Genomic DNA, 22,226 nt, shown 5'->3' on the forward strand with positions numbered 1-22,226 from the left:
GGATTTCATCCAACTGTCATTACTAGCAGCCAATTGCGCAATTCAATAATAATTAAACAAACCAATATATTGCACCAAAGCAATTTCTATGAAGAAAAACCTTTTAAAACAGTATTGACAGCTGATTGTCAATTTTGAAGGTAATCTGCCATATGGGAACGGGTAGATTAATTTGTGGATTTATTGCTTATTACTGCATATGTGAATGCACTTTAACTTGATAGCATTCCTTTTTAAAATTAGGATGCAAATTGCTTCGGTGAAGTGAGACAATTTACTGTGAAATTTTTATCAGAGAACGTAGATGCATATAAATTTACGTTCTCTGTTTTTATAGCGAACCTGCTATAACCCAAGGCTGCCAGAAAGATTCTATAAAAAAATGTTAGCACGCAGGCATATTGAGAGATTTTCTTCATTAGGTAAGTTTCTTTACTTCTCGATGTACACTCTATACATCAAAGTTACTCTCTCTAACCAAGGCCTATCAATGAAGTTGAAACAATGGAACAGCTGATTTAACTAATTCTTAGCCAAGGCATATCAATGAAGTAGAAACAATGGAACAGCTGATTTGACTATTTCTTAATTGTATATATTCTCTAACTGAAATACTTTGTTTACCTTTTCCTTTGTTGTTGTCTAGAGAATTCAAGCGACAAAAACTGCACCACACTGTCTATTTTGCTCTACTGTTGCTACCTTATTGATGTGACATGGTTCCTACGAGTGCGAATTCGTTGTTGCGAATTATTTGTTGTTGTAGCAGCAAAAACATTTCCCATACATATACGGGGGCATTGCTGGAGTGGCAATCCTTGGCCGGATATATTGTAAATACGTGTCGTTCCGGGAACGTAGAACCGACTTCAAGTTTGTCTAAACTGTGACCTAAATTGGGAAAACCTTTAAATCGCTGTAAAGTATTGGTGGCGCACTGATTAGGAACAATCTACATTATTTTTGAGACGGATGATAACAGATGAACTCGGACTCAGCCTTAATCATAGAAATCTGACAAGTTATGCAACATATCTAATTAAAGTATATGGAAAACAGAAAGTCTGGCAACGACCACCATTTATTTCAGGTGTAAGTATGACAATTTCTTTGCTTATTTGGAAAATTGTACGAATGGGGAAAACGTCATGAACTTTTGGAAATTTGCTAACAATGATTAAACATAAAGTGATAATAACTTTTAAGCTGTAATTTGTAAACAAAAATTTGCGAAGTAATAAAAATTTAACCAACTACTGCACATATGTCGGACTGGACTGAGAAGAAGTTCATCGATTGCCTCTAGATTGTTTGATAGGTACACAAAAAACTTTCCAGCTGGTGCCATTCGCGAAGGTGGAAAATACAAGAATATAAGTGCTGTAATCTAAATAAACGAAATTTGAGTATAAATTCTTGCATTAAATAAATCGGTCGTACATAAATTGTAGCAGGCATATGTTCTGCTATAGTACTCCGATTTATAAGCTCCTGGCAATCAGATATACAAAATAGCTTACAATTGCCAATTTTTATATTATAGCTGCTTTCGCAGCATTTATACGACCCTATTAACTTGGTTAATATAGCTAAATTAGGTGCCAATACTTTGACCTCGCTGTGCGCTGGAAAAACGCAGTTTGGTTGGGCTTGGTGCAAAAAAAACCATTGTGTATATATAAGAAATCATCTGCACCCCTTCCCTAACGTGGCCAAAACTCGATAAGGTGAGCGTAATATGGTTGTGATTTTGATGACGCATTCAGCATTCATAAAACCCGAATTGCAGCTCAGCCACATTAGAGAATTTTTCATTTATTTCAAGTTATGAATTATGGCACTAATCACAAAAACGACATTCTAATCATTGTAGGCAAAATTGTATTATCACACCTAAACAAGAAACTTTGATAGAAATGGCGGGTGTTCCCCCAATACCACCGCTACTATGCAACACTCCGCCTCCAATTGATTTTGGCGAAGATGATAACGATTCCGGACTACCATCTACATTAACACTTGAAGATGATGAGTATGGGGATTTCGCTTTAGCAAGTGACATAAATGAAGATGCGACAAATGCCGATGGTGAGAAAACTTGTGCTTGAAATGGAAAAGTTGTTTTTAAATTTAAAATTTATAGTATTTTATGCCTTACCTTTCATATTTTATTAATATTTTTTTTAAATATTTAAATAGCATCTTCATTACCGCACACACCGCTGCAGTTCGAACTAAGTTCATCGTCTACAAGTGGTTTCACAGATGTACCACCAGTTTTGGAAGATTGTGGAACTACTCCGCTACAGCCTGAATTAAAAAGTTGCGCTGCACAGAAGGAAACAGAAACGAAGGTTCAATTAAACGAAGCGATTAACTACGATGTTACAAGAAAACTATCTGCAGAATGTTATCGATCACAAACCCCAGACGCTATAAACGAACTAGACGAAATTGATGCCACACTTGGTGTAGTTGCACCACCCACGCAAAAAGTTGTAAATGACAATAAACAAGTTAATTTTGATTCTAATGATGCCAAAATCAACACTGCACATACAGAAAGCCTGCCAACATCAGCAAACCCCATTGCTCTTAAAACTGAACGAGAAAGTCGAAAAGAAAATACTTCGATTTTGGCTAAAGAACAAGATATTAAAATAAAGCCAAAAATTAAACCGGATATTTCACAATCACAACCCGGAACTGACATAGTGTCGATAGAAGATCTAGCAGACGACAGCAGTGATGAGGAGTGTCATTGTTCACCAAAGAAATCCTCCATATCGCCAACATCGCCCTTAACAAGCGCCGATGACATGGTTTCCGCTGATTTTTTTTCAATTCATGTTGTTGATGTACCGTCTTTACCAAAAGAAGAAAAATTATCAGCACTTGCGGAAGATATAAATATGAATAATTTCTCAAATCATAATAATAATGTCATCAATGATCTGGAGATGCCGACAAAGGATAATTGTACCGAGGAACATAATGATGATTTTGGTGATTTTGCTGACTTCGAATCAGTAGCTGATTATATAAAACCAGTTTCTTTGCCATTAGTGGCATCTGATGTTATAGCGGTGCCCACTGTTGATAGTAATGAAAATGTAGAAGCGGTAGACGAGGTAAATAATCTGGGGAAATGTGTTTTTTATGCCCTCAGGCTTATTATTTTCGTATTGCTTAAAGCATTGAATTGAATAGAAATTAATTCTTTATTACTTTTTCTCAGCCCCCTACGGATAATGGCACACTAGCTAATAATGATAATGATGATTTTGATGATTTTCAAGACTTTTGTGTGGCGCCGACACCAGTTCCGACTCTAACACCATTCGTATCAGCACAAAATTCATTAGATTCAGTAACAACAATCAATGATAGCATCAAAAAGAATGTGGACTTGAAGGAAGATAGTGTTGCATCGTCAAATACAGAAACCACGTTTCAAAAAAAGGAGGTTGAAAATGATGACGATGACGATGACGATTTTGGTGATTTCGAGAAGGCTACATTAGACACACCCTCAAATGAACTAACCCCAAATGCTTATCCGCCAACTGTGTCCAGTGGCAATATAAATGAGCGGCTGAGTTCAGTGCTAAAAATTATGTTTCCATCCAATGATGATAGAGTTTCGGATGATTTCCAATCAGGACCCGAAGCAAAAGTACCAGAAAAGTTGCCCGGTTTTCAATCGCCAAACACTACACTTCCTTTTGAATCGGTAGAAGCTGCCAAAGCCTTAGAATTCCAGTGGCCACAATCAGAAATGCGACATGCGCTTATTCGTTCAATAGGCATTGATTCGAGGAACATTGTAAATATATATATATGGATAATCTTTGCATAGGAATAATTTGCTAATTACTATAATTTATGTTTTGTAGTTGTTTGGCGAAAATTGGAATCCATCAATGCCACGCTTTGCTGCCAATCTTAGTTTTAATCCTCTAAAGCCAATGAAACCACAAACGGCCAACACAACAACAACATCATTCGCAGATGCAGAATCATCGCACTACAACAATAGCAGCAGTGGCAGCGCGGTTGATGTGGACATTGGTAGCTATGCTATGAAAACGGATGTACCTGAAGTTGAGTTTGACTGGCAAAGCGCCGGATTAGTGAATCCGCTGGACGGTAAGCTTAATTACATAAACTGACTATTTGTTGTTAACTCAAACCAATACACTAAAACTTCTAACGCTATCACGAAAAATCTATATGAGACGCTTTCTATGCAAGCCATTGAACGGAATGAGCTTTATAATAATTTTTTATTATGATTTCCTCAAACGGAATTTGCTTTAAATTACATATAGTTGGTGTTTTTTTTTTTCTTTTTTTTTTTTGTATGTTTGCAAAAACTTGCAAAGTATTGCCAAAGAACATATGTTTTTATTTTTTTTACTTATAACGCTTTTTAATTGCTTTTTATACATATAACTTCTACTTATATTTGCAAACTGCATGGAAATTACTTCGTTTTTAACTATGCAACTGTGATAGAAAAATAAAGCAAAAACGTGAGAAAATAACGTGTGTAAGTTTAAAATGTTTAAACAAATTTCAAAAGCTTTTATGCTAGAACAGTAATTTTTAACTTTTGCTTGTATTAATTTTTATTTACATAAATTTGAAACAAATTTAACTATGACTTTTAAATAAACATTTTCGTGAAGTGTTTAATAAGCTTAGCAATAAACTTTTAAAGTTTCAATTAAAATTTTGCCAAATATAAATGTGAGTTCGAAAGTGTTTATTTATTTATTCACATGAAATATAATTATAAATGATTAGGTTACACAATTACGGCAACTACTAACAAAGGCTATCGGCCCTTTTAAATTTAATAGAGGATCTAGTTTTCTAACTAATGTAGTGAAAACTGAAGTTGTTGTCCACAAAGTGACTATTATAAATTGTAATTAAACTCATTTATGAATTGTGATAAAAAGGGGAAAAATTTATGTTCTTACATTTTTGAGAATGAATTTTTATTTGTACATATATACGAGTATATATATATACATGTGCATATAGGATTGAAAATGGAAAATTTTACATTATTAGTTTTAAAATTGTTAGTATATCTGTTTGTTCAGCGTTGTTATGGGGCCCAGGGTAGCAATGCCGAACTAAAATTTTGGATTTTCAGTACTCTTTAACTATTCAATATATAAATAATTAGTTAATACAAATTTTGTTGTGATATAGTTTTTATTTTAATTGATTATCAAATCAATGCACCTGCATTTTTCAACAATCATTCTGGCCCCTACTAATGAACCACCATTACCTTAATGTTAACCACCTGTGTTAATTTACTTAAAACAGCCTGGGGTGGTAAAAAATATGCTCAAAATAGAAGCACCAATTAAATAAACGCCTTTCGCAGCATTTAGAAGATATTAATATTCATATACAAATATTTTCATAATACTTATATTAGACTGCCGTAGGCATCCTTGAAAGATGTTGGGACCCAATTGGATACAATTCGTTTTCTTGCAAATGGAGGGACCTACTTCTTTATGGCGCTCGCTTTTCCCCATAAAATGCTTTTTCGTTTCAGAAGTACACATGTAACTTCATTCTACCCATTCGCAAATACTGATTCTATAGTATCTTATCGTCCGAGAAATTTGAATTGAATATTCAATCTTTAGAATGGAATGTTGTTGTTGTAGCAGCATAAATATTCCGCATACATCTACGGGGAATGCTGCTGAAGTGACAGTCCTTGGCCGGATATAAGTCCGGGTCGTTCCGGTTACGTAAATCCGACTGTCGTGGTTGAATGGAATCTAAGTGTTTGTTGATCGCAAAGTACGTTAAGCGCAAGATACATAATAGATTCACTACAATGAGCATATTTGAGCTTACAGACGAGAATAAACATAATTTTCAAACCCAATGGACCGTCTGCCGTTCTTATCCAAAATTCACTGAAAGAAAATTAGCACTTTCACAATCTCTCGTGGATGCCGTCGTCAGAAACCAATAACGAGATCAAGTATCAAACACAACAGCAACTGCTGGACTATAAAGACAAATATTAAACGACATTCATCGGGAGACTCGTACCTGAGTTCCTCCTGTACGTCTTGATGTTTTTCCTCAAATCGAGGGATCTACAGTTTTATGCCGATTCCAAACGGCCAATGCTTTTTTTTATGAGGAGCTTTTTCATAGCAGAAATATTATACATCCGAAGGATTGCCATTGCCTGCCGAGGGGCAACCATTATTAGAAAAATCTTTTTCTATCATTTGGTATTTCAACCACAGAGATTCGAACCTGTGCATTTCCGAATGGTAGTCACGCACCAACCCGTTCGGCTACGGCGGCCACCAATTGGCTCAGTTACGATTCGGATCTTGTAGTGGTTAAATATTCCTACCCATCCGGAATCGACCCCGACGCTCTCAATATATGCCCGGCATGTGAAGTTACACCGCACGATACTAACCACCTATTCACATGCCCTCTTAAACCCACTCATCACCCAACCTGTCGAAACAGCACGTGAACTACGTGCCGAGTGAACTGCTACAACAACAACAACAACGAAACATTGGTCCGCCTCATGAGATTTACGCGATACTGGCACATGTAAAGATTCACACATTCACGTAAACTAACTTAATCTATCCGGTACCTTTTTTCGGACCTAATTGGAATAGTATTAAAACTAGAATGCTTTACAATTATTGAAGCATGTGTTGCTGGCTCTATACTTTAGCCTTTTTTTCTTAAATGCACGTATAAACTCTACGTTTCCAAAAAATGTATTTAAATTAGTTGCTACATTTAAAATATAAAATATAAAAAAAGGTACGGGAATTTTCGTAAGGCCAAGAATAGTTGCGATACACCAAAATAATAAGCGTCGTCATAATTGTACTGAGATAATTGGTGTATATATTTTCTTAGAAAATCGATTTTGTCTGCTTTTCTAATTAGTAATAAATTGCTGACGGAGCACAGAAAAAATGTCTTTCTTTAAAATGCTTTTTTCTTGCTTAAAATTTCTTACAGCGTTTTTTTTCTAATTATATAGCTTTTACTGTATGTGAACCAATTTAATTTAGGTATACATATACGCTAATTTCGACATATGTACATAGGCCTTGTACTGCATATTAACTTACGTTTGCTTGTTCGAGATTTATTTAACATTTGAATGCATTTCCCCTATTGTTGTTTTTTAAATAGTTTTATTATTGTAAATATATTTTCAATTGTGAAAATAAACTTTTACATTTTAACAAGTACTTAATTTGATTATTCTACAATCTTCGGTTTGGGATTTAACAATAACAAACACTTGCGTATCTGTCTAACAACATATATGTATGTATGTAACACCAACCAACCACTCAATTCTAAATAAAACAATCAAATCAATGATGATGAATTACAAAAATGACTAGCATCACATGTTCACACTTTACTATTGGATCTAGACCAAGTTATGGTGATGGCTACTAAGCTTGATAACTTAACTGTTGATTCCTCCTTCTCTGCATGTGCAACGTTGGAACAAATAACGTCAACTACTACCCCAACAACAACAACATCAACAACCGCCAATTACAAATTAACTAATCAAATGCAACGCCTTAATTTAATTCCATTTAATACTCAAACAACCACAACAACAATAACAACGCCCGCATTCGTACCATGTAAACAATTATCATCTTCACCGCCATCATCATCATCATCATTATTAATCTGTAATAATTTAATTGCAACCGCTAATTCTACGCCTATTTCCTGTCCAAATGCTACACAATATGACACTAACACTTTGATAAATACTTGCACCTATCAAATTGGTCAAACCAATGCACCGACTAACTGTAATAAAATACATGCAACTGTTGGACGACACGCTTCTCACTCTCCAAACATTATTGACGCAATTCACTCGATTGTCTCACAACGTCCTGCCGGAAATGTCACCACTACAATTGAACCGTTAATGTACTTAAAAAAATTTACTAACCACTTTTCGGCTATTACCCAAAACCACACACCTGTCATGATGAACAACAAAAACAATTCCATAAATTCAAATTCAACTGATCGGTTTGCAATGTCAACTCTTAAACCATGCATTTCTGCACCTACGTTGATATGCGGCGACGCCGTTTGCAACGATAATAACGTCTTAATAAATAATCCACTGGGATGTGCCAACTTTGACATGAAAACGAATCGATTACCGGATCGTAGTTGTAAGTCAAGCAATTGTTGTTGTGGCATATTTAAGGTTATTTACATAGTAGGCTAAAGTAGGATGATGTGCCGCACCTTTTCTCCAACGCACTATTTTCAGCAAAAAAGCGAAATATGTATGACCAAAGAAAAAACTACATTTGTGCCTAAGATGCACTATTATTATAGACACTCGATCGATTAACTAAAAAATCCAACAAATAATATTCATTACTAAATTTTTAATATGTTATTTGATTGAACAAACGTCACTGATTCTTGGCATTTCTGCAAAAATGTATTTCTAAAGGTTACACACACACACATGTATACATTATATATATAACAGTTACTACTGTTTACTGTAAAAAAGTCTGCAAAAGTAAATAATTTGTGATATTGTCTAAAGAGCTGATAAAGCATACTTCGCACAAATTCGCATAACTTCTTACGCCTTCGCACAACTTCAGAAAACTGATTATAATTCGCCTGCAATCATATATAGAACTCAGTGTTTCTTAAAAAAATACAATTACAATTTCCTTTATTAATTAATATAATATAATAATATGATTTTCATGCAAATCCGTAAAACTATGACTATTGGTACAAGTGCATTTGAAATGTCACGTAACAAAACTTTCACCAAAATCTAAATTCAACAGACTGGTTTTCCTAAGTTGTGCTAATTTCCTGGCAGTTTAAAATTTGTGCGAAGTATGCTTAAACAAACATTAAGTTCATCATATTTAACAAAACAAAAAAAAAAACATTCTTTGAGATTAGATTGATCATTGATAATTAAAAAAAAAATCACTATAAATCTTAAAATGCGAATGTATATATGTAATCCACCTAAAAAATTAGTGCAAACTTATACACATTTAAATTCGCAACAAATTTTGATATTTTCAGTACATGAAATCATTTTGTGAAGGTAGTTTGAATATGACGGCTCCCAAATAATTTTTTCTTCTTCAAAAGTTTATCGATTTGGGCCTAGATTTTTTCAATTACGAAGTTGTGAAAGTTATTTAATCCACGTATAGACTAATTCTCCTGATTTTAGTACTTTCATTGTATTTGTGGACATAAAACTCTATGTCTCGTCGTTGTCTACGTTTTTTTTGCTTATTTATTTAGAGTTATCTTTATGCAAATTCCTCCAAATAGTTTTGTGACTAATCTCAAATTCCTCGGTAATGGAATAAATGCTCATATGCCGATCCGACTCGACAAATTCCATGATTTTATCAACATTTTTGACGATTGGCCAAATTACCGCTTTACTATGGCATTCGGTCCATTGCGTCCATAAAGAACACAACTTTTTTTCTCCTCAGTTGTAGTGATTATGCTACTCCCCTTGCAGGTAATGCTGCTGCTCGGCTAGTCGCAATTAATGGCACTTGGCCATAATACTCGGTCTGGGTCCAACTAATCCTACTGACTATTGTTTGAATAAACCATAATTTAATAGGTTATTTAGTACTAGAATTCCAGCTTTATGTAAGTGGATTGGCCGGAAAAATTGCTTACTGTTCTTTACTGATGGCTCAAAGCGATATATCTCGTATTCATAATCACGGTAGCGTATTTTAGGCTGAGATTGTAGCCATTAATGAGGATGTCTGGTTAGGCGAAAATCTGACTACCTTTATAGAAGTCTATATTTATTCTGATAGGCAAGCAGCGATTAAATCTCCTGGTGGGGTTGTCACTAATTCCATTAACGAGTATGCGAGAATGAGGAGGAGGAAGAGTCTGTCAGGCATCTTCTCTATCACTGTTCTGCGTGGCATGTCAGTAGGTTTAGATACTTCAACTCATCCTTCTTGAATGATACTGATAACCTTAGAGATATAAGTGGTTTAACGAGGAATAGCAGGTAATACTATGATATTACTATAGATCGGCAAGGGCCTAAGTGAATTAGATTAAAGACCGACTGTCACTTCTACCTACCTACCAACCTACCTACCTGTAGTAATACTGATGAATGTATCGAGCTTTCTCTTTTCTATCTTTATCTTAGAAGGCTGTGACACACAACTGGCTTCACCAAGTACAAAACTGGCAAATAACTTTTTCACAAGCGTTATGTAACTTTTAAAACACCGTATAATGCATACATTGCGTAACATGGCTCTCTAGAGAAATCTGGCGAAACCCCTTCAAGGCAGAGAACGCCTTGTAGTCCAGGGTCCAGATTTACCACTAGATATTTCACATTTTATGATAACTCGTTTTTGGTGCCTCCCAAGGTGGGGTGACCTTTACTCTTTTTCTTAGTGAAGAGAACCGGGGTGGGCTTCAATGAATTTCAGTTTCGAATTAAGCTATCTAAATCGGGATCATTCTGGCACAACTTCGTTTAAGACGTGAAATTTAAACCATCTTCATATACCTTTTGAAGCTCACTTGCTTAGTATCCATTTCGTTTTTGAACACCACTTTTGATTATTGAGCTTCAATGTAACTTTTGAAACCCACTCATGTAGATTTGTTCAACTTTTTTTTCTACACTACTCTATTTTCACATTGAAGGATCAACGTCGCTTGTGTTAGATTTGATTTTAACATTGTGGCTTCACCAACGACTGCGTTCTTTACCGTGTCCCTCTCAATCGGTCGTTGAAAGTTATTTTGATGTTGTAGACCATTTCTTTGTCACAGTTTTATAGTTACTTTCGTTGTAGATGTATTACATACTGAAAGCATACATATAACTATATTTCATTAAGCGATGGAAAACTATTTCCGTTATGTATGTACATGTGTTTCGGCGCAATCCTTGTTACCGCTTCTCTTTTCATTTTTATGGCATCTTATCCAGACACTTCCCAAGAAGCACCAAGTACAATTGAAATATTTATAAAATGACTTAGATTTAGAAAAATATAATATTGTAATATTTAGTAAAACTCGTTCACTTTTGAGTATACATACATACATAAGTATATCATCATCAAACACACAATTTGCTCAAACAAATTAATTTCATTAACACGCTTAAGTCACTGACGATCCCAAAACTGCATGAACTTATTTAAGGACAGATCTTTTCAGATTCCTAGAAGAAAATGTGCGTCATATGTCCTACTTTACCCTACACACTTTCAAGTATATATACATACCAGTACATATGTATTTTGTAGAGCTTTCGCCATCTTTGAGTTTCGCCTTAACACACATTTTTCTATTTTATTTGTTTTTAATAAACCAATATGTTGGAGTTTAAACACTTTGGTGGTAGATCACACACATATGTAGGTAGAAGTGGCAGTCGGTATTTAAACCTAAGTCGTCACACACATACATACTATATACTCGTATATCAAATAACAGAGGCATAGGGGGCAAAATATTTTTTATAATATTTTTATTTGTATCTCGCGTATAACCAATTCTTAAACACTAAAGAATTGGGTTTTTATAAAATAATTTAAGTTATTAACTCCACCAATGCCGCACGAAATTAAATTTCGAAAAATGGTATGTTATGTAAAACGAAGAGCTGACAAATAATTCCCAACTTTTGCAAAGGTTTTTTGGGTGGATGGGACGGTGTTACGCATTTGCTTTTACATAACGAATGCTCGATTTTTTTTCGTAGACAATAAACCAGACTGCCAGCAAAGATAAATAGTCAAGTTTTGAGCTACCCGAAACTTGCACTTTACTTAACCAAAATTCAATCAGCTATAAAGCTGCATACATTTTCCAAAAATTCTGATTAAAAATGGAAATTTTAACGAAAATTTGTTGTTTCTATTTTTTTAATTTTGTACAAAGTTTAAAACTTTAAGTTATATGGTTTTTGTTGTCAAAATATATAGAAACATTAAACAAAATTTAAATAATCAGTCAAAGCTTTGCAATATCTAGCGCTAAAAAATAAAAAAAGAATTAAATAAAACTTAGCAATATGACGCGCTGCTATTATTGTGAACACAGGTGTATGCAATATTAAGTTGGCGTCGAATGCCTGACGAACTGAAAAAGGCTTATTGAGGCAAAATACAAAATCTTTTTAACGAAAAATGAAGCAACAAATATCCCATCAAAAACAGATATTAATTTTATGCTGAATAGAAGCTGAAGATTTCAAATAATGTGACAAAAGACAGCCGACCATTAAGTAAGTAAACTTTGACAAACTTACTTTTTGGATGGTCTGAAACCGGTGTATAATTTCTATACCACCGTTTCAACCATTGTCGCAACGCAAATTTTTGGGGTCTGCAATTCCCGAAGAAAACAACTATCGTCTGAAAAAAATCGAAGCTCCTTGTATTTAAATACTGACAACAAAAGTACTGGTCGCGAACTTTTACAATAATTAACTAGCAGCAAAGAGCAGTAGGGTTACCAACCACAAAGTAGTGCGCGAATGTAAGCTTTACTAAATAATTTCTAATTATTTTGCCACTTTAATGCAGAAAGTTGCAATATTAGATGAAGTAAAAAGTGCTCAACGATTTTTTCGCTTTATTTGGACAATAATTAAAATATAATAGTTATTATTATGGTTCTAAAGTCATGAAAGTGGTTTCAAACAGCTTCCACTAATATTCAATTCCTGCGCAATGGAATAAGTGGTCACATGCCGTTCCGTCTTGATGATTTCCATGATTTTATCAACGTTTTGTCATTTGTCAATGCGGAATCGCTGGAATCACCGCTTTGCTGTTGCATGCTTTGATACTGAGTTCATTCATTTCGAAACGCTAGAACACACTAACCGCTGGCTTTACTAAGCACTAAATTGTTAAAGGACTGTTTTGAAGCGTAATCCAATATAGCGAACAATAAAATATTAGAAATATGGACGTTGGGCTGTTTAATTATTTCTGCATATTTAATTAATTTTTGTGTTATTATTTTGAACTTTACAGGTCTCAGAGGCAATTTCGCTGTTTGTATAAATAAAAATCAGCTACACGTACCTACCTGGGTTTCCTGCTTACAAATGCGATCTCGCTCTTCCTCTTTCAATTCCTCCTAAATTGAGAGTTATGAACCCTAGCGCATAATAAGTTGTGACAACACAGCCCTAAAAAATCAAATAAGATGTCATATAGTGTTTCCGAATGAATTTTATCCGGTTAAAAACCTCCCCTCACATTACGTTAGCTATCAGTAATTGGCGCTTGGGTATGAGAATAAATATTAACCTCTTTAACCGGTATTCCGCTAGCCAGTGGAAGTCTTCTTCAGTTTCTGGCAAAAAATATCTGTTCAAAACCTTTAATATGTAGCTGCTTAAGCCTCGTAACCTTTTATAGGGAATGTCATCAGACAAAGTATGGGACATGTAATACACCATTAGTATAGGCCTCTTCGTAACGTTTCGCCAAGCGTTAGTAAATGGCGAATAGATGAAGCAACTAGTATAAATATAGTAAGCACAACAGCGCAGTAATGCCAAAAATTATATTTGTTTGTAAGATAGTGAGTTATACCAGTTTAATGCGGTGTAACCATACTCGCCAGCGAATCTTGCTCGATAACTTTGTTGTTACTTTCACATGCAAATTTTTGGCATATTTGAAGTGGCAGATCGAAGGCGCCTTATTTACATATAATATATATATATATGGCCGAGCTCCTCCGCATCCTCCTACTTATTTTATTCTATTCGGATTAAGCCTTTAGCGTGTCAGAAAGCACAAGGAAAATGTCGCCGATTGAGAGGAGTTGAACATTACAAATTTTATGTATCCCTGCTTTAAATTTTACGGAGTTGTCTAGAACTTAGCTTTGACAAAAAATATACATCGTATGTAATATCAATCATTCGACATCATAGCCTCCGCTATATTGTTCTGAAAATTCCCAATTGGCCGAAACGACGACGAATTAAGATAGATGGGCATTTTTAACACTCTACCGCACAGCTGCCATGCTAATAATGCAATGAGCATCTCTTCCATGACGGTTGGTCACTGAGCTGCGTTCCTTAAAAGGGACCGATCAAACTTCTCATTATGAAGACTGTGAGAATTGCTCTTGAATCAAAATATTGGGAATAATTTCCAAGTTTTAATTAAAACCCATAAAAAGAATTTTAGGTTTTCTAATCATGAATGGCCGACCAAATTTCTAATCGTGAAGACTGAAGAAATCGATCTTGAATCAAAATATCGGGAATAGTTCCCAAGCTTTCAATTATTAATGTCAAATAGAAAATAAAAAAGTTATTCGTGTTTAACATTGGTTGGTTCTATTTGGTCCACTTTGTACTGAATTGGTTCACAATACAAATTTAAATCATCGACATCAGAACCCTACCACCAAATATATTGAAAGCATATGAAAGTTTGATATGTACACACATACATACACTAAACTTTTACTTGGTAATTATTTCTCCAGTACCTCTCCATCCCACTTTTATTATTTATGAGAATAACATTCTAGATTTATTTCTTTTTAAATATTTTGCATTTTTACGCTTCCAATGTCAAATCGATTTTTCCATCATAAATGTAAACAATTAAACTAATAAATATTGCTTCATTACAGGGGTCAAGGGGGAGGCAAACACGCGAGAGGCTGAAACGATTCACCCGCCGCCGCCTCTTGCACGGCTTGATACACCCGATGACCAGCGTCAATCGCATACAGCCTTTGCAAACATCGGCGATAACATTTCCGAAACCCTAAGCAACAATGATACCGAAATGACGGCGACACCAACAAAAGACATTTGTCCTGCGCCGTTAACATTGGATAAGGCCACGTATCAGTTTACCATACAGGAGCAAGGCATTACCACCACCAGCAACAGTAGCTGCGCCAGTCTTAGCAGTAATAGCAAACCCTATGACAATAGTAAAACTTTGACAGCATTACGTTTAGGTGGTAACATCGTTGATGACGATGATGATGATGACGGAACGGTGGTGACATCTACCTACGCTGGACCTTTAAAGGAGACACACATTTATACACCATCGAAGACGGAATTAGCGACAGCAGGAAAAACTAGCAAAGCGACTGCCAACGGTAGCGAGCCAATTGATTTTGATTATGAAATTGCTGCTGCGGGTATAATAATCGATGAGAAGGTAGTGAAAAAGGAATATCGCGATGTTGAGTACAATCCCGGCTTTAGCTTAGAAATGGTGAATGAATACGCCACCGAATCGCCTATTGGAATGCCTGCGCCATTACCAAGTGAGCCGATATTGCTAATGGCACAGACACAAGCGCAGCAGCAGCAACAAAAGACATCTGCCGAAGTTGGCAACGATGAATTCTCCGAGTTTACAGAGTTTCAATCAGTGCCACCACCACCACAAGTATCAGTTCCCGTTAGCATAACAGCGTGCGTGTCCCGAGTGGAACCACATAGTAAAGTAACAAACATTGGTCTACCCCCTGTCCTCCCAGCAGCTATTGCCAAGGCAAAAGAAGCTAGCAATACACCGAGTCGTACCAACTCACCCTCCATTATTGACAATATGATACTCAGTCCGGCCATACTGTTGCCACAAGCTATTCCCATAAGCGCAAATAATACATCGGCAACAAAAGCGCCACCAAGCATTGAATGGGGAGATACCTCGGCTAATATCAATGCCGATGAATTAGCGCGCATTGAGGAGCTTTTCCCGCAACCTAAAATGACGGCCACCAAAGATGCGACCTCTTCGCAAAAAACATCGCCTACGCACAACTACGTGGAAAATAAAGCGAAAAATGCCTCAATTTCCATAAGCGCTTCAATAGCGATGAAGGAGCAGGACTCCACACTCAACGATGACTATTGGTCTGAGTTTGTGTCAGTGCCGGTGACGCCTCAACTGTCAAGCAATGCAAGCCGACTAAACAACAACAACAATAGTTGTAACATTAATATGAAAGGCAGCAATAATAACAATCAACCAGCTATAACGCCAAAACGCATCGTTGATGCTCAAATTAATAGCGCAAATAACAGCAATAAGACAATGCGGTCGCCACATCATCAACAGAACTCGAACGTCCAACGCACACTAACACCAACGCTACAGCGAAAGCCAACTCCACACACGAGTCTGAGCACCAGTAGTAATATCTGTAACAGCAATAGTAACATCAACAGTAACAGTAACGATGATGACTGGTCGGATTATGTGTCCAGCACTCCAGCACCAACGCATATTAATTCTTACATGCGCACAGTGCAGACACCTCAATTCAATAGCGCCGCTTGGCAAAACGCGAACTTTTACAATAATCCGCTTGGCTTATACCATCAACAGGCGACCATGCTAACGCGCAGTTCACCCTTGACGTCACAGCAACAACAGCTACAACTGCAACAGCAAATACATATAATGCAGGACTTCTCTACTGCACCCGTAACAGCCCGTCCAAATGTCACTATAAATAACAGCAACAATGCGCATATCAGCAACATGCAACATTCCAATTCATATTCACCGCTACAGGTGGGTAATGCCAGAGTAGCGCCGAGCATTTCACTAATACCCGATCTAGGTTTTGTAGCGCCAGCGATACCAGTGCATTCTGCTTTTGTTAATGTATTGCCAAAAACGAGCTTTAATGGCAAAAAATGACGTTTATTAAATTGCGAGCAGACGCACAATCGTGGTCGTACAACGCTGGCACATTCCTATCGAACTCATTTACCGAATGCTAGTCCCGTCACAGCTGCTGCCACCACTTCCATTCACGATATTTTAACATAGAAGCAGCTATACTCCAATTTGAGCGGAATTTATAGATGTGTGTAGTAAGGCAAAGTACGAAAATATCCAAATATGAAGGTGACAAAAAAGTTAAATAAATTATATTAGTAGATATCCCTAAGTTCAATCCTTGTTAAAAATGTGAAATTAATGGCTAAAGATATCACAGAAGGAGTTATCTTATTAATCATTCGAGAAATATTCGATTAAGTCCAAATTTCCTCCATAGTTAAGTTAAAAAGTTTTTTTTTTATTTAACTCTGCTATATAAATACTTTAAAGAAACTAATGGTAGGAATGCTAGTGATATGAGCAACAGGATCGCTTAGGGATGAGGGTTAATACACAATTTAATTTTCAAAACTACTTATTTTCTACCTAAAAATTCTGGACCAAGTGTATGTTAATTATTTTATTTTTCTGTTTATTTCTTATTTTAGTTTTTTGTTAGTATAAAGTTCGGTACCTCGGTGAAGATAGATGGTAATAGATACTAGTAGCTATATATATCATATACTACAGCTACATACAAAAATCGCGCCTGGATGTTGTTTTAAATTAAAACATGTAATATTTCAGGTTTTACTATTTTTATTCAAAATACGGCTCTTAACAATTATATGTGAAAAATAGGGTCCACCTTGGGTAAAATCCACCAAAGAGTCAATTCATGAATACCTAATTGTTGAGAACGTCGAATGTTGAAGGTTGTTCAGCATCGCCACTTTGCGCTACAACAGCAATATTCTCAACAGAACGTCCTGTGTTTGTTCTGCCAGTTCTTTTTCTATGCTCGACAGAACCAGTTTCTTGAATATTTTTCAGCAACCTTTTTTATTGTCGACTTATTGGGACGATTATTTCCACGAAAAAATTACAATTTTTGCAATATGTACTTCTCGGTCGACCATTTTCATAACAAGTTTCAGTAGTTTTAACGCGTTGACAAATGTCGAAGATGACATCAAAGCAAAGGTACCGTCTAGGATTTTTTTACTACTAACATCTAGGCGTTACTTTTGACAGACTCTTTATATAACAATTTCTAGAATTATTTCAATGGTTCTCCTTTTAGCGGTTATTTTCTTTTAAAACTATATATTTCAGCTAAAGGTCTTCAAAATCCTTTTGATTATATTGCGATATTTTCGTCTTCCCTTTCCCATATATCTCTACAAAGCATTGTTATTGTTGTTGTAATATCATAAACATTTTGGATTGGCAGCCCTTTACATAAGCATTCAAGTCGTCTGTTTATTTTAAATTAAACATTTTCTCATCAGAAAAAATACCAGATTAGTTAACATAGAAAAACTATACCGAACAGTCTTCAAAAACAGTATATAAATTCATCATACTTTTTGAAATACAATAATTCAATACTTCTTATGACGTTCCAATGGCTATGTTGCATTTTTTTATTTTAAGCCAAATACCACTTCCATAGCCCCTTCGGACCTCATATGCAGAATTATGCACATAATGTTTAAAGCCTAATAATATTTTTATTTTACTTCGTTGACAACACTTGGGACCTAATGTGCATAATTGTGCACATGCCGGAAAATTCGGAAAACTTAATAAGTATGTATGATTTTTCACACATTTGTTTTTATGATGTCCTTCTTACTAATAATTAGTAAAAAAATAGTAAGCTCAATACTTTCTAAGAAGTGTAAAATTCCACAAATTTTATTCTCTTGAAACGCAATAACAGTCCATAAATTCGTGCTGCTTTAACGGGTTTGAGAACATTCGCAACGGAATATAAACTTATGGGTGCATAATCATGGTCGAAAATAAGCGGGTTCTATACTTGTTAAACGGAGTTAAAAAAATCATAACTTATTTCAATAATAGCCTAATTAATACCTAGTTTTTAGCTTGGAACTCGGTTTAAATTTAAATCCACCATAAACTGGTAACTAAAGTTGGTTTTAAGCAAATTAAATTCAAAGGAAATTTACGAAATTTCATTTTCGGGATACTGAAATAAATTTTGATATAATAAACGATCAAATATTGGTAAAACATTTGAGTATTTTCCGCACACTCAAATGTTGTAATGCTTTTTATCAACAAAAAAAAATTATCAAAAATCAAATCGAATTTTCAGCCACTTTAAAGTGGCTCCTCGATGGGCTATAAACCTGCGTGCTTAAAACTTTTTTAAAAATTCTGAAAGTTTTTTAATTTTGTTGATTTTTGTTGTAGTATGAACTATGTTTCTATAAAAAATATAAATAATTTAAATAAATAGTAAACACATAGTCAGAATTTTGTAATATGTTGGGCTGCTATTATTGTAAGCACAGATGTATATTAATATATTTATTATTAAATACATAATTTTATTCGAAATTAACTTACTTTTTGCTCTTCTGTCGTTTTAAATTTTCAAAATTAGCAGTAAAACGAAAATATTTGATTGTAAATTTATAAACATTCATTTATCAGTTAAAATTGGAATTTAATATATTTACATATGTGAATGCTGGTTCTTACTGAAGCATAATACTAAATTGACTATAGTAGTAAAGAAAATAAACCCAGTTTCAAATATTTAGTACAGTTTTAACAAAACCTGTGTTTAACGCGAAACTATGATTATGCGTCATAGGGTTCATTTACATTGCAAATTAACTCATCGTTTGAAATGGATTTGGCTCCATGTAGGAAACGTGTGCTCATCGCCGTTTTTTAGTATCCTTACTTTTTCTTCCACTGAAAATATTGCAGTGAACCACTTGATTTTATGGCACCGCATATGATGGCGTACAGCCAAATATTTTAACGCCAGCCCAGCTGAGTTTAAAATATGTTTTTTATTCTACTTTGTAAATGTGATGCATAAATTAGGGTTTCTCATTTCCCGTCACATAATGATCCCCGGGAAACGAGAATATTTCGAAAATATTCCCGGGATTCCCGGGAAAATCGAGTTTTTATATTTACTAATTAAAATAAATTTATTAATTTAAAAACAATTAAAAAATTCATTTTCACATATTTTATTCATATTCACAAAACAAAAAAATTCATATTTATTCAAATTCATAAAACAAAAAAAAAAGTTATTTATTAGAAGAGTTTTTAAAATGAGTTCTGAGACAAACTAGCGCATTAACTGAATTGTCGTTGAGTCTTGTCCTAATTTTGGTGACAAAAAGGCCAGCAGTCGAAAATACTCTTTCACTTTCCACTGAAGTTGGTTTAATGCAAAGAAGAGCATCTAAGAGCATTTTCAAATTTTTGGTTAACTTTCCACTAGCTTCAAATAAATTAAATTCTTTTAATATAGTCTTATATTCTGTATCTCCAGTACTTTGTTTTTTGGCGCTCATACTATTTATAGCACTTTCAAGCTTTCGTTTCAAAACATTCGCGGGCATTTCTGCTTCTATATTGTTTTCCGTTTCGGAAATCGATACGCTTTCTTCATTTTCAAGTACAGTGGTGTCTTCAAGGATATTAACTGGAAATAGGCGGTGTAACAATTCTTTAGATAATTTAACCATTTCAGACTTCGACGAAATTTCAAAAAACATATCATCTTGATTGGAGTACAATAAACTTGAATTATTTAGGTACTTTACCAATGAAATTAAAATTTTGGATCTTCGAGTTGTCATACGGAATTTAAAATTTTGTAATAAGGACTATGTTTAAGTTCGTGCGGTTTTTTTTCGAAATTTGAAACTTTATTGACGTAAAATGGTTACAAATTTAATATTCAAAGTATTGTCCATCGCTTACTACTACTTTTTCCCATCTTTCTGGCAATTCACGGATTCCCTTTGTGAAAAATTCGGTCGGTTTTGCCGCAATCCACGAATCGATCCATTTTTTGACTTCATCGTAATTACGGAAGTGCTGGTCAGCCAGGCCATGTTGCATCGATCGGAAGAGATAGTAATCGGATGGCGCAAGGTCTGGACTATACGGCGGGTGGGGTAGGACATCCCATTTGAGCGTTTCTAAGTATGTTTTGACCACTTGTGCAACATGTGGCCGAGCATTGTCATGTTGCAAAATAACTTTGTCGTGTCTATCGGCATATTGCGGCCGTTTTTCTCGCAGTGCTCGGCTCAAACGCATCAATTGTCGTCGGTAGACATCCCCCGTAATCGTTTCATTCGGTTTCAGTAGCTCATAATACACAACACCCAGCTGGTCCCACCAGATACACAGCATAACCTTCAGGCCATGAATATTCTGCGCCGACGTCGATGTTGAAGCATGGCCAGGGTATCCATACGTTGCCCGACGTTTTGGATTGTCGTAATGGACCCACTTTTCATCGCCAGTCACAATTCGATGCAAAAAACCCTTTCTTTTGTGCCGTTGAAGCAGTTGTTCGCATGCCATAAAACGGCGTTCAACGTCTCTTGGCCTCAATTCATACGGCACCCAATGGCCTACCTTTCGGATCATTCCCATGGCTTTTAAACGTTTGGAAATGGTTGATTGATCAACTCCCAAAGTTTTTGCAACCTCTTCTTGCGTTTGAGCCGGATCTTGATCGAGCAATTCCTCCAATTCGGTATCCATGAACTTTGGCGGCGCACCCTCGCGTTCTTCGTCTTCCAAGCCAAAATCACCACTTTTAAAGCGTGCAAACCACTTCTGGCACGTTCGCTCAGCTAGAGCATGCTCACCATAAACTTCCACCAAGATACGATGACTTTCGGCTGCTTTTTTCTTCATATTAAAAAATTCCCCGCAAAAACACATTATTTGGCACGAAATTCGACATTTTCAAGTGTGGTAAAAATATTGTTGTTTACGCTTCAAATAAAAAACTTATACTGACGTTTGTGCCTTACGACAGTAGCTCTCCAATGAATGTTTGGAAATGTGGATCGATGGAATAATAATCAAGTTACGCCATCTGTTGTAAAACCGCACGAACTTATCGATAGACCTATTAATTCTCGAGATATTGAATTATCTGACGCATTTAACGTTTCTATTAGGAACGATAGTATTCCCTCACTCTTTATTAAATCCATATCACGTCGACATAATGCATCGGACGCTAATTTTACTGGACGTAAACAAGTAATTAATGTGCTTACAATTTGGAACAGCTGATCTTCCTTTTCAAGTAGATGTGTAGCATTAACTTCGCATAGACTTTTTTTAATCGGAATTCTTATTTGCTCAAATCTTTCCAACATATCTAATAAGCTATTCCACCTTGTCGTACAGTCTAATATAGGTTTAATTCTTTACCATATTCTAATTTGACATTTTGCTGAAGAATTGTGTTACGTACTGGCGATTTTC

At 35.3% G+C, this 22,226-nt stretch overlaps 1 protein-coding gene across 7 annotated transcripts; it reads left to right on the forward strand.

Annotated features, from left to right (window-relative positions):
* The first annotated feature begins 1,071 nt into the window (after window positions 1–1,071).
* Window positions 1,072–17,876, forward strand: LOC129252924 (DEP domain-containing protein DDB_G0279099). 7 transcript variants are annotated; one of them, XM_054891096.1, is made up of 7 exons: window positions 1,138–1,356; window positions 1,590–1,727; window positions 1,874–2,088; window positions 2,200–3,131; window positions 3,239–3,826; window positions 3,897–4,149; window positions 14,764–17,876. In XM_054891096.1, exons 3-7 carry the CDS (start codon window positions 1,917–1,919, stop codon window positions 16,803–16,805), a joined length of 3,987 nt encoding a protein of 1,328 aa, XP_054747071.1. In that variant the 5' UTR covers window positions 1,138–1,356; window positions 1,590–1,727; window positions 1,874–1,916; the 3' UTR covers window positions 16,806–17,876. The 7 variants fall into 7 exon arrangements, with proteins under 7 accessions (XP_054747074.1, XP_054747075.1, XP_054747071.1 ...); XM_054891095.1 differs by having other exon boundaries at window positions 1,138–1,318; XM_054891099.1 differs by lacking the exons at window positions 1,138–1,356; window positions 1,590–1,727 and adding an exon at window positions 1,072–1,092.
* Window positions 17,877–22,226: the final 4,350 nt, after the last annotated feature.

This window comes from Anastrepha obliqua, chromosome 1, assembly GCF_027943255.1.
Source record: "Anastrepha obliqua isolate idAnaObli1 chromosome 1, idAnaObli1_1.0, whole genome shotgun sequence".
Lineage (NCBI taxonomy): Eukaryota > Metazoa > Arthropoda > Insecta > Diptera > Tephritidae > Anastrepha > Anastrepha obliqua.